We start from the raw sequence: 16,172 nt of genomic DNA, 5'->3' as shown, positions 1-16,172 counted from the left end.
ATTATATATAATATATAATTTATAGTATTTTTATTATATATTATAATCATATGATATATAATATATAATTATATATTGTTTTAACTATTTAAAATATTGTTTTAGATATTAAAATCACCAGATGTCTTTAGTTCTTGAAAACCACAGATTGTGATAGGTATACTTCATGTACATTTAGTTTCAAAAGAGAACTATCTCTTGTTCTAAGATTAATTAGAATGAATAGAAAGTTCTGTTTACTTTTAGTTGATATGTTCTAATATTTTATGCTATGTCCACATGGACACTTGTATATAAAATTCTATGTATGATTATTGTGCCACTGGTTTAAAATATAAATTGACTCTAAAATCTTACTCTGAATTATAACTAGATTTGAACTGGACATAGGGTATTTTGATTAGACAGGGTAATTTTTACAGTTTTGCTCATTACTATTGTGTCTATATAATGATGTGTGGGTATGTGCTCACCGTGAAGCACATGTAGGAGGTAAGATGATACCTTTATGAAGTTGGTTCTTCTCTTATACTTTTATTTGAGTTCCAAGGATGAAGCTCAGTTCATCAGGTTTATGCCTTTTCCTGCGGATCCATCTCACAGACCACAATTATACAAAATAATTTAATTCATAATTATATTAATAGCAATATGATTTATATTTTGTTTACACTTTATTTCATATCATGTCAATAAGTTGTTTCTTTAAATAGAATATGAAATTATAATTTCTGGGACATTTAAGACTATTTATAATGTTATATAACTTAATCTGCAAGGCAACATTTTGTTGCTAATATTGAATAAAAGCAGAAAAAGTGTCCACAATTCAAGTCTGTAGTAGTTGGATAGGGCTAAGGGACTCTTGAAAGTAAACGAGTTCACTTGACTAGCCTCTTCCACTTGAGCCTCCTTAAATTGAAAGCTTTTTCCTTTTATGCTTTCATCACAATGATTAGCAAGTAGTTTCCTTTTAGTAATTCTTAGCCTTTTATCTTTAACTTTATGAAAGCTTTATGAAGAAAAGAAAGTGATACCCAGCATTCACATTCATCATGGTTTATTAATTTATTTGAAAAAAAACTTATTTGCTATATAAACATAAAGACCCTGAGGGTTCATAATGACTGTTAGAGAAACTTTGAACTTATTTATATTTCAGAACTTAAATATATATATTTGAGTTTTAAAATTAGTGAGACCTAGAATATAAGTACTTTGGAAATTTTATATTGTTCGTTTTTACATGCTATAGCTAAAAGAATTATGTCATTTAAAAATATATAACATTTTAATATAAAGACATTCTAAAACTTTTTATTTAAACTATTTGCTTATGTAGCTATTTATGTTATATTACATAACTGCTGTATTTCTCCTTTTTGGTTATTGATATTTCACTTAATTACATGTCTAGGTAAATACATGGATAAGTTTTGATGATTATTTGGCCCACTGTTTTTTGTACAATACTAAACTTGAAACAACATAGCTAGCAGTGTTTGCACTGGATTGAGGATTTTCGAATCTGAAGCTGCTCAGGGAGAAGAGAAGCATGTTTCACTGGCACTGGCATAGAGCTGACAATCGGCATTGTAATCAAGTTTAACCCAGAAAGCACACTAGAGAGCAGATGATTTGTGACAGTGAACATGTCTGTTATTTCCCTTATTTCTGCCTCCCTCATTGCAGTTTAACTAAGTCAAGAGGTCAAGAAAAGGGCAGGACATTCCAGTCATTCACCATTTAAAAAAAAAAAAAACAAGTTTGAATCTAATATCATGGAGAATAGTTTCTCACAGAAACCTCAGAAATACATGGTTTGTGATTTTTGAGATAATGTTTGGTTGTAACTCTTTGTAGTGTACTGTAGATTATTTCATCAACATATATGTGTATGCCTTTTCTCTGCAATTGAACTGATAGCTTCTTAAAGCCAGAGACTGTGTTGGCTTCCATATGTCACAATCCCTTCCTCAATTTAAGGTCACTAACATTTGTTTAGATTCAGAAGTAAATGACTTAACTGAGAATATTTCCAAGCACAGTCTTCCCCTACATGTTAATATTGAGTAATTTAGACTTTACAACCCATTTTTAAAATGTGTGAATCAATTATGTCAGTGAGCAGAAGTGAAAAGCACATGAAAAGTAGCACTGTCCATCAAAAATTACCAAATTATTTTTCAAATATTGTATTTTGATGAGATGCCACAGATCTGTAGTGTTTAAAGTGTGAGTAGTGAAAGTCAACTTGGGGCAGTGCACCTGGTTCCAAAGATGTGTTATCCAGCATTTTATAAACTTCAAACCAGGCAACACACACACACATATATACACATACACACACATAATCTGAATAAGGTTTCTAGGACATATCAACAGAATGACAAGAAATTAAAAAGATTATGTCAGTATATCAGTCAGAATGATTATGTGTTTACTATTACATTAACCTTACAGATACTTTTGTTTCTGACCAACACAGCCATTCTAGATTTACAGGTTGGTTCTCACTCAACCATTCTCATTTAAAAATGGGCTTTAACTTCTTCTGACCTAATGAGATTTCCATGGGGAAAGGTACCTTATTTGTTTTATTAATATTTATTTATTTTTCTGTGATGTTTTAACATATTTCATGTAAATTAATACCATTACTTATGGACATTAAGAATGTAGGTCACATAAAAAATTTAAATAAACTTTTGAAATCCCATATTCAGGATTGTAAAGCTGGAAACATTTCAGACATATAAGAAAACTAATAGTTATATTTAAGTTTACTCCATTGCCTCTTCAGGAAGGCCTAGGCTATTTGGTGAAACACTTGAGTTACTCAAATTGGTACGCCTGCAGAACATGAACTAAGGTGAATGAGGATTGTAAATAGCATATTTTTTACTATTTTAATGTAAAACTAAAATTTGTTCAATCAAAGTTAGCATTTTAAATGTATTTAATATTGTAATAGTCACTTTAGGTCATATTACATTGATGCCATCAAACTGCCAGAAAAAAAAAAGATATTTTGAAATGCCTAGTGACATGTTAGCTCATACTTTGTCTGCACATGTTAGCCTTATTCATAGTAATAATGGAATTCTAATTCATCATTGGTTTGCCAGTAGTGCTGTAATATTATTCTTGGAGTCTTATTTTCAAGTTTTTAAATTTGAGAATCCACATCAATTACTTACTCTGGTATTTTTTAAACTGAAAGTAATGTTTATAGAAAGGACCCTGCTAGTGTTAGAAGAAATAAATGGTACATTTCAAATACAAAAGTAAAAAAGGTAGTGAAAAATGCAGGAAATAGTTATTGTGGCAGAATGATTTGGAGGCTTTGCTTCATCCTGAAGTTCTACCTCCTTCACTCTCTGTGGTGCTCGTGGTCCAGCATGAAAACTACACAGGTTCACCCTTCAGACTAAGACACAAGAAGCACAGTGGGCGCTGTCTGCTACTCTTCACACGTTACAATGATGTTCTCGACCTGTCATCCACAACTCCTTTGGGGGTCACATTTGCAATATCCTGTATATCAGATATTTGCTTTACAGTTCATAACTGTAGCAGTTATGAAGTAGCAACAAAAGCATTTTTATGTTTGAAGGTCACCATATGAGGAACTGTATTAAAGGGTCACAGTATCAAGGAGGTTGAGAACCATTGCTCTACAATATTACATCCCAGTTCTATTGTTCAGGTTTGATTGTTGTTTTTTGGTATCTCAGACATTTGTCTTCCCCACCCCATCTTTTGCCAACATCGGGTCAGCACTAACCAGACAAATGACACTCCAGATATTCCCACACCAGGCTGCTGACCTTGCTGTCCTGTGGTACCCTCCATGGTCCTCTGGATCACATCAGTTACCTGATAACAGTACCTGCACTGCCCTCCACAGTTTTATTAAAATGATGCTCTTTAGGACATCGGACACAGTGCTCAGTATATGCTTTTCTACATGGATTGAGCTCGTGTCCCTTCAGTTTTCTTACCTCGCCCCCCACAATATCTTAACTAAGTTTTTTTTCTCTCCACTAGTGATTTCTAAATACTTGTTGAGATTCCATGTCATAGATGTTTGCCAAAGTCTCCTGATTCAGAATAATGCCAATCTTGAAAGACCATGTGATATTGCTTCCAAGATGAGTCCCTTTGCTGGTTGTATATTGACTACTGCCCTTCACTTCCCACCAGGAGGAACAGCCTTAGAGACTGCACTGTTGTGCGGTATTTGAAAGCTAAAGGGCTCTGTCACTTGACATTAGTCAGACCCCCAGATTCACAATGGAATCTGACTGCTCTTCAGAAGAAATGTTACTGTACCTTTGAGTAGTGCCCATATTAAACAAATATAGCTTTGTCTCATGGTCAAGCTTCTAGCTTCATACTCATTTGGATAGTTTATAATCTGGTCTATTCTTTGATATAGGGTTTTCATTTTATTGTTTTAGTTGGTTTGGTTTTAGTCAAGAGCAAATATATTTTCAAAGTTTCTATTAAATATGTATCCAAATATTTGCCAATTTGGGATAATTGGGTTGTTTTCTTATTCTCTTTTGCTACCTGTCTGGATCTAGACCATCTAATCAATATACACATATGCCTGTGTTTTGGCTACCCATTAGCTGATGTCATCCTTCAACAGTAGAGTTTATATTATACTCAGCCTCTCATTAGTCAGTCTTCTTCCATTAGAACATCTTTTACTTGCCAGCCTCTGCTCCCGTGCACAGATACTTACTGTCTCCATCCAGTTCTTTGCTTTATGCTGCAAAACCAGTATGACTTGCAGTGTTGGCTTTGTATTAGTGGGCAGCATATTTATTCTAGTAAATGTTTATCTTCTGTTAAGAACATTCTGTTGTTTGACCTGTACTTCTGCCCCGCACCTTCCACACAGGGATTCACCCGTGTAACCTTGGCTAAGCTGGAACTTGATAGAAATCACAGAGAACTTCCTGCCTCTGCCTCACATGTATGACTCCAATGAAGGCTATGTTTTAGTTAACAAGGCACAGATTGTCATTATGCAATGGAAATGTCATTAATAGACTTTGGAACCCTTTCCCTCACTTAATATCATGCTCGTAGGTCTTCATCTTAACTTCCCAAACCATTTGTAATTTCCCAAACCATTTGTAATTTGTAATAACCTAGATTCCCAGTTCTGCTTTCCAGTACCCTCATCCATCTCCAGGGTAGAAAGCTCTATTGAGATATTTTTCCTTGTTCCTTGATCATGCTATCCTTGTTGCGTAATATATTGCTTCCCATCTGCACATCAGACCAAAACAGGTTACCTTCACCAAGGAAGCTGACTAAGTTACTCTACTCACACAAACACCAGGGCCTTTATTATATTATATTGCCATCATATAGATGCTTGATTGTTATGTGGAAAACATATAGTGATCATTCTAATTAAATCGTGTAATCTCAGACCCCAGTTCTACCACTTCGTAGGTGAAACACATTGGTATCATCACCAAATATTTTCATTTTATTAGTCTATCAAATACTATAATGATAACTGGTTCAAAACGTTAATAGCATAAGGTATTTGAATTACAGCCTGGAATGTGTGCTGAACTGTCATTAGTAAAATCTTAGTTATCACTGTGAAGTGCTCACGCTTTACTCTTAGAGATGATATCAAATGCATTGACCCAGTTACAGATTTCTTGTCAGATACAGATAGGATGGATTCAGTGCACAGAGACCTGCATGCATACACCCTTTGCCATTGTCAAAACAGTTAACAGTAGTTTACAGCATCACCAGGTAAATTTTACTTACTTGAGCTTATGATTAAATTTCCATAGAATTGATTTTATTGCTTCTTAAATTTGCAAATATGGTGACGTTTATAAGAATAAAATATTATTTTATTTTATGCGTGCATCTCATTATCACAGGCATCACACTCATGTCTCGTTCGTACTCCTCCTAACCCTTAGAAATAATTCACGGCAAGTTATCATTCTAATTAGTTTCCAGGGTTTCCATAGCTTATACTCTCAGCATCAATGTCAGGTCTGTTTTTACTTCCTGGCTTATCTTTTGAGAATAGGTTCTTCTGACCAGAACTTAATAGACAACACACACTGGTAAAGAGTGAGGTTCTATGAACCTGAGTTCATCTTATACAGACATGAGAAGGGATGTGTTTGCAAGCACCATCTTGCTATCCTGTCAATTTGTTCATACTCCTTTTGGAAAAATACATTAATGATGTAAGCTTTTATATTTTTCTTATGATGCATTGATAATGTTTCTAGGAGTTATGAATGTGACTTATTTAAGAGTTTGTTTAAAATTAGTAATAATTCTATTGTTTCTAAGTTTTTACTTAGTATTATGTATTCAAAATTAATACAGAATAAAGATGGACAATTCTTAGATCAGAGTAGTATTGCCTGTGTTAATATGCCCACATCTTAATTATGATCCTATCTATGGCCATTTCCTTAAGGTTTTCTTTGTCAGAATTCAAATGCTTGGTCAGCCAACAAGCGGCAAATGTTTTATTAATCTTTCTGACTCTAGTCCCTGAGCATGAGAATTTCTGACCAGTCACACCACACATGTCAGTCTCTCATCTCATTAGCTGTCTGCTCAGGATCTGATAATGTGGAGCACCAGTGACTTCTTTACAGCTTGTTTTGTCTGTCTGTATGACATGGATAGTCTTTAGCAAAATGGCCACCAAAGGATATTTATCCACCCCCTGCAATAAATGGACATGCTCGTGTCTACAAGGCACTTGAGACTGCTGGCTGAAAACAAGAAAATAAAACTGTTGCTTTGGCTCTACATTTGTTAACACTTTAATGGAAGACCAAAGCATCTTTTTCTGTAAGATTATTTACTGGGTCAATAGGTGGGCTCAGGAGGTAAGGACCTTTGCCCCACAGGCCTGTAGACCTGAGTTCCAACCTCAGAATCCATGCAGCTGTCCTTTTGACTCCCATACATGTTATGTCCATGCCCCCCCACATCACTTACATATTAATAATAAAATTTATTTAAAAGATCTGTTTTTAATTGCACTTGTAATTAAGAAAAAAATTTTCAAAATTTATTCATCAAATAAGCCCATGACTTGGACATTTATTTTAAAGTAGCAGCCATTGTACCAAATATGCTCATCAGAGATTATTATTTTAATAATTATAATTAATATGCTCATACAGAGATTATTTTAAGTCAAATTTATATATCTGTATTATTGTACTTTTAGAAATTAGCAATTATGATCTACTTTCTTATTATATATAACGTTTTACAAATCGTTTTTTATTTAGGAGAGTTGAGTAACCCAGCTGTTTACAAAATGTTTTTACGTGTAAACTAGGAATGGCATTAGAGTATAATGTGACTTGCATGATTTGATCATGTAAGTAAGGTACTTAACACAGGCGCCATCAGACACTGAGTCCACATACTCACTGCGTTCATTTTTTCATTCTTTGTGGTACTTGTTCTATGAATTTGGATCATTTAATAAGTTTTGGTGAATGAACTATGTGTAGCTTGTTTAATTTTGGTCTTCAAAGTAGAAAATGCCAGCAGCTCTTCCATATTTGTTCTCTGCTCCAGGAAACATCCGGCAATGCCTTTGGATGAAGCAGCTCTAACCAGCTCTTACCTTAACCTAAACATTTTAAAATAGCATGACCTAATAAGAACTGAAACATGAAATTAGGTAATTCTGTGCCTGTCATGTGGTTTGACCTTTGCTGACCTCTCCCTATGCAGGCCTTGTGTGTATGAAGTCCAGCACGTCTGTGGTGGAGCTGGTCATGCTGCTTTGCTCTCAGGTAAGAGTTTCATTCACTTGGTAAAATTACCCTGCATGAGAATTTCTTATGCATGTATAGCATTAATCATATTTTAAATTTTATCTCTCGCTGCAGAGAATGCAGCAGTTAGCTTGCCTTGAGGTGCTTTAGAGCCTAGAGATCATCCTATGTAAAAACTGCTCTACACTCACCTCTCTCTCTGCTCTCTCCTCTCTTACCTCCCGTTGTTCTGTTCTGTCTGTGCCTGGCTTTGTTCTATGATCTTAATGTCTTTTGCTATTATATACACTATGTTTTAAAAATACTGCGGCCCACATTGCAATTTGAAAACATAACTGGTAGTTACTATTGTTTTCTTCTCTGTCAGATTAGAAGTGGTAGAAACTCAAGAAACTCAAGTTCCTTTTTTATCAGTACTAAAATGATTTAGTATTACTCAATTATTACTCAATGTATTGTTGAGTCATCTTTGGCAGGCTGCTTTTTCAATTTTGTGTAGAATTGTTATGATTAATAAATCTGAAAGTTTACTGAGTGGCGATTGTCTTTATTAACAAGAATTAAAGGTAAATGGTTGGATATTGTTTTTTTAAAACTATACAAAAAAAACAAGAGAGCTTGATCTATATAAATCTTGAGAGAAACCATATATTAATCTTTTGGATAACTAAAATAGAAATTTATTGGCCTTTCCTTTCCCTGTCACGTGAAGTCTCCCTGTTACCATATGAATATGAAATATTCTGTTATATTAGAATGAAAAGGAAGTAGATACATGTTTGTAATACATAGCTGTTATATTTATCCCTGGTCTTCTCAGTACAAGGGCAAACACACCTCACCATGACCGACCCGAGGTCTGCTAACACCACTACCAAGCCAGAAAAGCCGAGTGTGATTTCAGTGGTTTTTAAATGTCCCAAAGAAACAGCAAACGCTTACCTACTGACTTACCTATGGTCTCTCCAGTGGAAGGGTGAACACATCTGACTGTAACTGGCCAGAGGTCTGCCTAAGGCCTCAGCCAAGCCAGATAAGCCAAGCGTGACTTCAGTGGTCTTTATATATCCCAGAGCAAACAGCAAAAGCTTACCTATAGTTTCCAGGTTTACATTTACTTTCTTCAGGAGTGTGTTCATGGGAAGCCAGGAATACAGTTGAGAGGAAACCATAGAGCCAACCCTGGGAGGAGCTCGTCGGCAGAGCGTGTGAAAAGTGTACTCTGTGTCGAGGTCCTGAGTTCAGGGAAAATGGAAGCTCCGTGGACATTTTAGGTTGATAAGAATCCAAATATTTAGCAGCTTTTGTGGCAAGGCATAGTTTAGAATGCCTTCTTTCTTAGCTCTGGCTATCAGTGCAGTTCAGAGAAATAAAGAGGAATGTTGCATTAGGATCTGGTGTCTTTAATGGCCTCATCATCTAATCATAGGTCTCACATCACCATTTGCTGGCTCCAGGAATTCCTGCCATTAGGGGCCCTAGAGATGAAACTTTGCCTCACATATTGATTGGAAGGAAGAGTGGGAAATGGAAGCTCTCTCTGTGGTGCACTTTCCTCCGTGTGTCAGCAGGACAGCATGATAAACAGGCCTCTTAGATTGATTTTCAAATTGAATTTTAAAATACTTCAGTGTTTGAGCACTGAAAAATTTAAATGTTTCAAATGATCCATTGGTTAAATATTCCTCACCTAAGTAACTTGAAAATTAAAAATAACTCTCATTGTTTTGTTGTTTTGTGTTAATCTGTAATGTTACTTTCTACAAAGCATTTTTAAGAAAGCAAATGAGTGATGCTCATTCCGTCAAATGCAGTTGTGTAAATTAACGATTTTAGTGTGAAATTAAGTTTATCCATCATTGTAGATCATTAGTTGGTCCACAGATGTTTTCAAAATTTGGTTTTGAGGGTACTGAAGAAGGTAGACACATTTCAAAGGGTTCTTAAAATAATACATTTTTCTCCAATACTAAAATTCATCATTTTTACCAATTAGCAGATGACTGCAGCAGTGGCAGACCTTGGATGGAGAAAGTTAACAGTGCTGCAGAGATAGCTTGCCCCTGCTCACTGCAAAGTGTGATCTTTCTGCAGATCTTAATGCATTTCTTCCATTGGATCTGATCCCTGTAGAATTAGCACCAGTCTGTGGGCTGTCTTCCTGCCAAGACAGGCAGTCATGATGAGTCTTTAAGACCTCAGAGCTCAGAGCTCCTTTTGCTTTGTTTGACTGTCAGTCACCACAGGATGAGCATCAGCAGTGAGCGAGACGAACAGAAGTAGTTCAAAGTGTGCGTCCTTACTGTCTGGATACATTATATGCCCCCCTGCCAGGGAGAAATACCTTAAAATATGAGCCATGCTGTCATTTAACTCTTGACAAAATAAGTTTTAAATGCAAATAACATTTTGTAGTTTGTTTGCATAAAATTTATCCTCAAATTTACTGAAGTCATTGGAAACTCATTGTGTTAGAGAGAATAAGCAATGGGCACTGAAAAGAAAAGAAAGTGAGATTCTCTTTGGCTGCCCTAAATTTCTCTTCGCTACAGCGCATTGGATGTTTTTACTGCTTTTACTTTTCATTTCCATGTTGGAAATTTTTCTTAAATACTACATACTATTAAGGATATTTGATTTTCTTTCTTTCTTTTTTGAGGGCCTAAAAAAATTACTCTTGCCAATAGTTTGTGTCCAAAATGTGGTCTAAATTCACATGAGATCACATTACAAATGTCTGAAGGTACTTGTCAAGGATAATTCGGTTCATATGGCACCCTCTAAACTCCAAGGGGCATGACATTCAGTTTACCCCCAGTGGAATTTTGCATTTCGTCAAAAACATGGTTTAAGTTTCAAGAAGATATTACCATTCTCCATTGTAATTTGGTTATTGGTCCAAAAACACAGAAGAGTTTTTACAATATTTAGATACTTTTTCCCATGTACATCTTAAATTTTAAGAATCAATTATTTACTCTTCACTTATGGTTTGTGTTAAAAAATAGTTACTATCATCTTCTTAACAGAATGTTTTCTTTCATTTCGAAATATAAGGAACCGTATAAGGTGGTTGGTTAGTCTGTGTTCTACTTGGTAAAAGAGCCCAGTGTCAGTGTCCTGCACAGGCTCTTCAGTTGTTGTAGGTAGCGTGGCATCAGACTGTTTATTTCTGCTGCGCTGTGGCTGAGGTGCCCCCACCCCTCTCACAGCACTTACTTCCTCCTTCAGTTCTCCTTGGTTACTGCATTCTTAGAGGAATAGCAGGCTGAGTTTCTCAAGTAAACCTTTCTAGGTACTATAATAGTTTCTAATTATTTCCAGATTTTCTTTTTTAGGAAGTCTCCATGAGAAGAACTCTAAGAAAAATTGAGTGTTGTTACCCACAGGATTTCTTTACGTTTCCATCAGTAAAGCTTAGCAGATGCCACTTGCATTTCTCTTTGCCTTATGTGTCAAGATGTAAATTGAGGGACCTCATGTAAAAAAAATCATACTCTCAGTATTTAAGTGCTTTCTGACTTAAAGCACTGATTAAGCAAATGCCTGCTTAATAAATCATTCCTGTTCTCATTAAAAACTTTAAAATACATAAGTTAAGGTAAAAACTCAATGTATGGCGTGCCCAGCATGAATTATTTTGTGGTTTATATGACTTTGTTCTTGTCTAAATACTTCATATACTTAACTGAAAGGATTTGGTGCCTTCAGTGGTGTGCTCAGGGTGTGACCCAGGACTTTACAGACAGCATTCACAAAGGAGCCACAACTGAGGAAACCCTTCTCCTTTCAAGTGATTTGGCCTTTGAACATTTAATGTTTTAAAACCTTTTCTCCAATTTGGTACAGTTTAGTCAGATGGTACAAAAGAAAATGATTTTTTTCTGGATGTAATAAAGCCAAGATGAGGTTCTAAGGCAAGGCTGAGGCTAATGCAGAGGCCTGATAAATGCCTTCATCTGTATGTACTCAGTACTGTAAGGACTTGAGGTTGTGTAATAAGATGATAAATTTGAGAAAACCAGAGATGGCGCCTTTTTTTTTCTCCAGTCCTTTGGAAATATTATTAAATCCTGATTTTCATGGTGAAATTCTGTCACATGTGAATTAGTGCTTACGCACTCTGTGACCAGCTTTTGTTAGTATTTTGGTGGTTACTAAAACCTTAGTGACACACTTCCATTCCACAAGGAGGCTAGGCTTATCTATTGCAAGTTACATATATGAATTTGTAGGCAATGAAGCAGAACTTAAAAAACAAAACAAAATAAAAACAACAACAACAAGAGCACATGGCTGAGATTTTTAATTGATATAATCAAGCAGTCTGCATGGGTGACTCTGAAGACTGAATGTTCATGGAAGGCACTATGGAAATGGACCCTGAAGCTGGGAGGCTTTCCCTGCTACGTTATCAGGGAAGGAGACACAGCTCTTGAAGACAGTTCAGGCAGATCTCTTTGTCTGTCCTCAGGCCTGGCACCCACCTTGTTTGTTACACATTAAAAACTAAATAATTAGGATTTAGCAAGATGATTCCACAAGTAAAAGTGCTTGACCCACAAGCTGGACGACCAGAGTTAGATCTTCATAACCTATAATGAAACCAAATCCCTAAAACTGTCACCTCACATCTAAATGAAAACAAGAAATAAAATGGAAAGATATGACTGCTCCTAGGTATGGTGGAAGAGAACATTTATTGTAGATAAAAGGATGAGCGCAGTAAATTTGAGGGAGAACATAGCCAGATGCATCTGGGTGGGTCCAGAGTGAATATACCTGCAAAGTGAGTCTGACCGTACCGTGTAAGGAGAGGGAGAGAGGGCAACCAGGAGCAATAGCCAAGAGGATAAGAGGCCCAGAAGGCCAAAAAAGGACCAACATCGTCAAAACGGCTGGATTATATAGGAAAGAGAATATGGGGGAAGGGCACCCCCAACCCCTGGACTGGCGAGTTCAGGGTAGGGGCTGGTTAGGCCAGCCAGGGTGACCCTGTAAAGGTTGACACTGAGGGATGCTGGGAGAACATGGCAGCCAGCATCTGCTTTGATATGTTAATAGGCACCTAAGATAGTCATTTGTGGGGGTTTGAGACCTAACAACTTCCACATGCACTCCATGGCACAAGCATACCGATGCCCCCCCACAGTATCATACACACATTAATAATAATAGTTATAACTTATTAATAAAATGAATCAGTTTATTTGCTGAATTATGTAGAGTATTTTACATCTTCTTGAGTGTCTTTTAAATAACGTTTATACAGTTTTCATCATTTTTTCTTAGTCTTTTAACATCCATCCTTTTGTTTGATACTTTCTGTAAGCTCCTTCCCTTCGTGTTCATCTAAAAAGATGTAGATGCTCACCCTAAAAGAAAAGTAAGCTCCAATGGGATAGTCAAGGAAAAGAAAAGGAGGCCATTCTCTGAAGAGAAAGGTCCATCCCATCACATGTAACTTCTGTGTCAAGTAAAATTTAGCATTATGTTCTCATGCTAAATCCGAAATTAGGAGAGATATGCTTTACATGTTCAGTTTTTGAATATTGTTTTGGAAATTCTTATTGTGTTAAACTTTAATTTCAAGACTTGAGGTAATTCAAAACCATGTCTATAAATAAATCTTAATTATATATTTGAATGTGGCAAACACTAATTTTTTTTAAATGTTACGTATTTTCTCGTAGAATTGCTTTGTGTCCATAGATTTTTGGTGTGTTATGTTTTCATTTTTATTCAGTTTTTAAAAGGTTTTATGTTCCTTTTTGATTTCTGTCTTGGCCTAATTTTCATGTGATAGTATGTTTTTTGTTCAGAGTCAGTTTTGTGTGCCTCTTTTTGTAGAAAATTCCATAGGCTTCTGAAAAAAAAAGCAGAGAAAACATTCATTAGTGTTTGGGTGGAATGTTGTGTAGATGTCTCTTAGATCAATTTGATGTATGGTATTTGGTGGGAGTGGTGTATTGAAGTCACCTATTACTTGTTAGGGTAGATGTGTGATTTTTAGATAGAGTGTTTCTTTTGTTTTGAGGGTGACTGTCTAGAACTATAATATTCTCTTGATGGATTTTTCCTTTAAGAAGTATGTGCAGCTATGTTGAACATGTTCAAACCTTGTGCTGCCATTCTTTAAGAAGTATAGTAGGGATAGTTTTCTATGTAACATTTATATCACCATATGTACTAAGTACTGCAAGCCTAATTATTATTTATATTGTACCAGGGATATGCTTATATTATATAGAAATATTATACCATTTTATATGAGGGATTTGAGTACCCCTAAATATTGGTATCCTTATGTTGCCTACTTGTTTTTACATGATTATCCTTTATATTAGTAATCTCTCTAAATAAACCAGTTAATCATTAATATTTTATGTTTATTACATTATTTTTACTATAAGCTTTTAATACAATATTCATAAATATAAGCAATGAAAGGCCAAAAGTAAAGAATACTTAAAATATTTTACACATACACTCAGATACAAATTAGCTTATTTTTCTGTCCTAGGTGTTTGTCTTCCTTCCTTCCTTCCTTCCTTCCTTCCTTCCTTTCTTCCTTCCTTCCTTCCTTTTTCCCTCCCTCCCTCCCTCCCTCCCTCCCTCACTTCCTTCCTTCCTTTCTCTTCCTTTTTCGTTCTTTTTCTTTTTGCTATAATAAACACTATGACCGAAAGCAGGTTGGAGGTGAAAAGGATTTATTTCAACTTTTTCTTCCAGGTAATAGCCCATCATGAGGGAAGTCAGGACAGGAACTCAAGGCAGGAAAGTTGAAGGCAAGAACCATGGAAGAACACTGTTTATTGGCTCGTCTCAGGGTCACTTGCCTAGTCTAATATTGCCCACAGCAGGCTGGGTTCTTCTGCATCTCCCAGCGTTCAAGACAGTACACACAGACATGCCCGTAGGCCAGTCTGACCTAGACAGTTTCTCAGTTTAGGTTCCCTCTTCACTGGCTACTTTCATTTGTCTCAAGTTGGCAATAAGAAACTCAGGCACAATTTCCATTTCGTAGGAAATGTGTGGGACAGTACTTTTTTTATTTTATATATATCCTTCACTCAAGTTTTTGTTCTTATTAGTTTTACTAATTTATTGCTTAGATTTTTCAACATGTCGTCATCTTATCAGTTACAGTGAACATTTAACTTTGAAGATTTTTAAGGACTATCACCACTTTTTGGTGATAGTTAATACTACGTAGATCTTAAGAACACAGGAAATAGAAAATCAATTTTCATTTCTTTTTCAATTTTCAATTTACAGAATACTTTAAATCTATTCGTACCCTCTTGTTTTCCTTCTAATATTTACCATATTTTCAAAATGTTTACGATAGATTAAATATCTAAGGATATTAAAAGTTGCCATGTTTAATCTTATACAAAGAAGAAGGAATGAGTAATGTGCACTGAGCTGGCGTAGATGAGGAGAAGCTGATGGAAAGAGTGATGTTTGGGGCCTGTGCTGTCTACCGGTCATCGTACTGACATAAGAGAACATAGGGGTTTCATCGTCACCCTTCTGGAACTTATTTGTCTTCAAAGTGTCCCATTTCAAAGGGTCTTCACACAAGATCCAGTTCCCTGAGAAAGCCCCTCATCTTAAGGAAGTTTTATGCATCCACAAGAACAGTTAAAAATGGTGGCCTTTAAACAGTTAAAGCTGGTTTAAAGACTTGGTGGTCCTCTGCAAGCATTTCAAATTGAAATTAAATGTTTCCCACAAGATAAAAATTTGATGTGGAGTGTTTATATGCCAGCAGGATGCAATCATGCTGCTCCTTTACTCATAATGAGTTTATGCTGTGCAGGCGTCTCTTGGGGCAGGATATAGCCTGAGAAAGCATATATTTCACACAAATTCAAAAAAAAATAGTACACTCGTCTAAGATACAAATTTCTTAAATGAAGTCTCATGCTCTATTATCCATTGGCTTGTTTATATTTAAACACCAACATCTTTACCTTAGGTCTGACTTTTTACTATTTCTTTATCAAAATTGTCATCTGACCTAAAGGCAGACTGCAGATAATTTTGGTTTGATCTAAATATTTTTCAAAACATTTGCTCTGCTCACCTTATGCACTGGAAACTTGGATGTGTTCTAGAAAATGTCTGTGGTTCTATGCTTCAGGAGTTTACCGTTATTTGTCTCTGAGACTCTTCAGAGTAGAGTGAACTGTTAGCACAGTAAATGTCAAGTAATTCTGAAAAGCTAATACCTTTTGTGGAATCTTGATTTGCGATAAACTTAGTATTTAAGATCAATGTCTTAAAGGATGATAGCGTGACACCTATTTAAAATGTAAGAAAAGAAGACCCCTGTGATTTTCTTTTCTTTTT

The 16,172-nt window shown here is 35.6% G+C and overlaps 1 protein-coding gene across 5 annotated transcripts in view; it reads left to right on the top strand.

Annotated features, from left to right (window-relative positions):
- The window catches only part of Nbea (neurobeachin), a 494,560-nt gene that overhangs the window by 228,638 nt on the left and 249,750 nt on the right, over positions 1-16,172 (top strand). For all 5 annotated transcript variants that reach the window (XM_005344001.2, XM_026778835.1, XM_026778862.1 and 2 more), the window contains one exon: positions 7,771-7,832. In XM_005344001.2, coding sequence (XP_005344058.1) covers positions 7,771-7,832 — 62 coding nt within the window. The remainder of the gene's footprint in view (positions 1-7,770; positions 7,833-16,172) is intronic.

The sequence above is a fragment of the Microtus ochrogaster genome, chromosome 1, assembly GCF_000317375.1.
Source record: "Microtus ochrogaster isolate Prairie Vole_2 chromosome 1, MicOch1.0, whole genome shotgun sequence".
Lineage (NCBI taxonomy): Eukaryota > Metazoa > Chordata > Mammalia > Rodentia > Cricetidae > Microtus > Microtus ochrogaster.
This window is presented reverse-complemented; position numbering and strand designations above follow the sequence as displayed.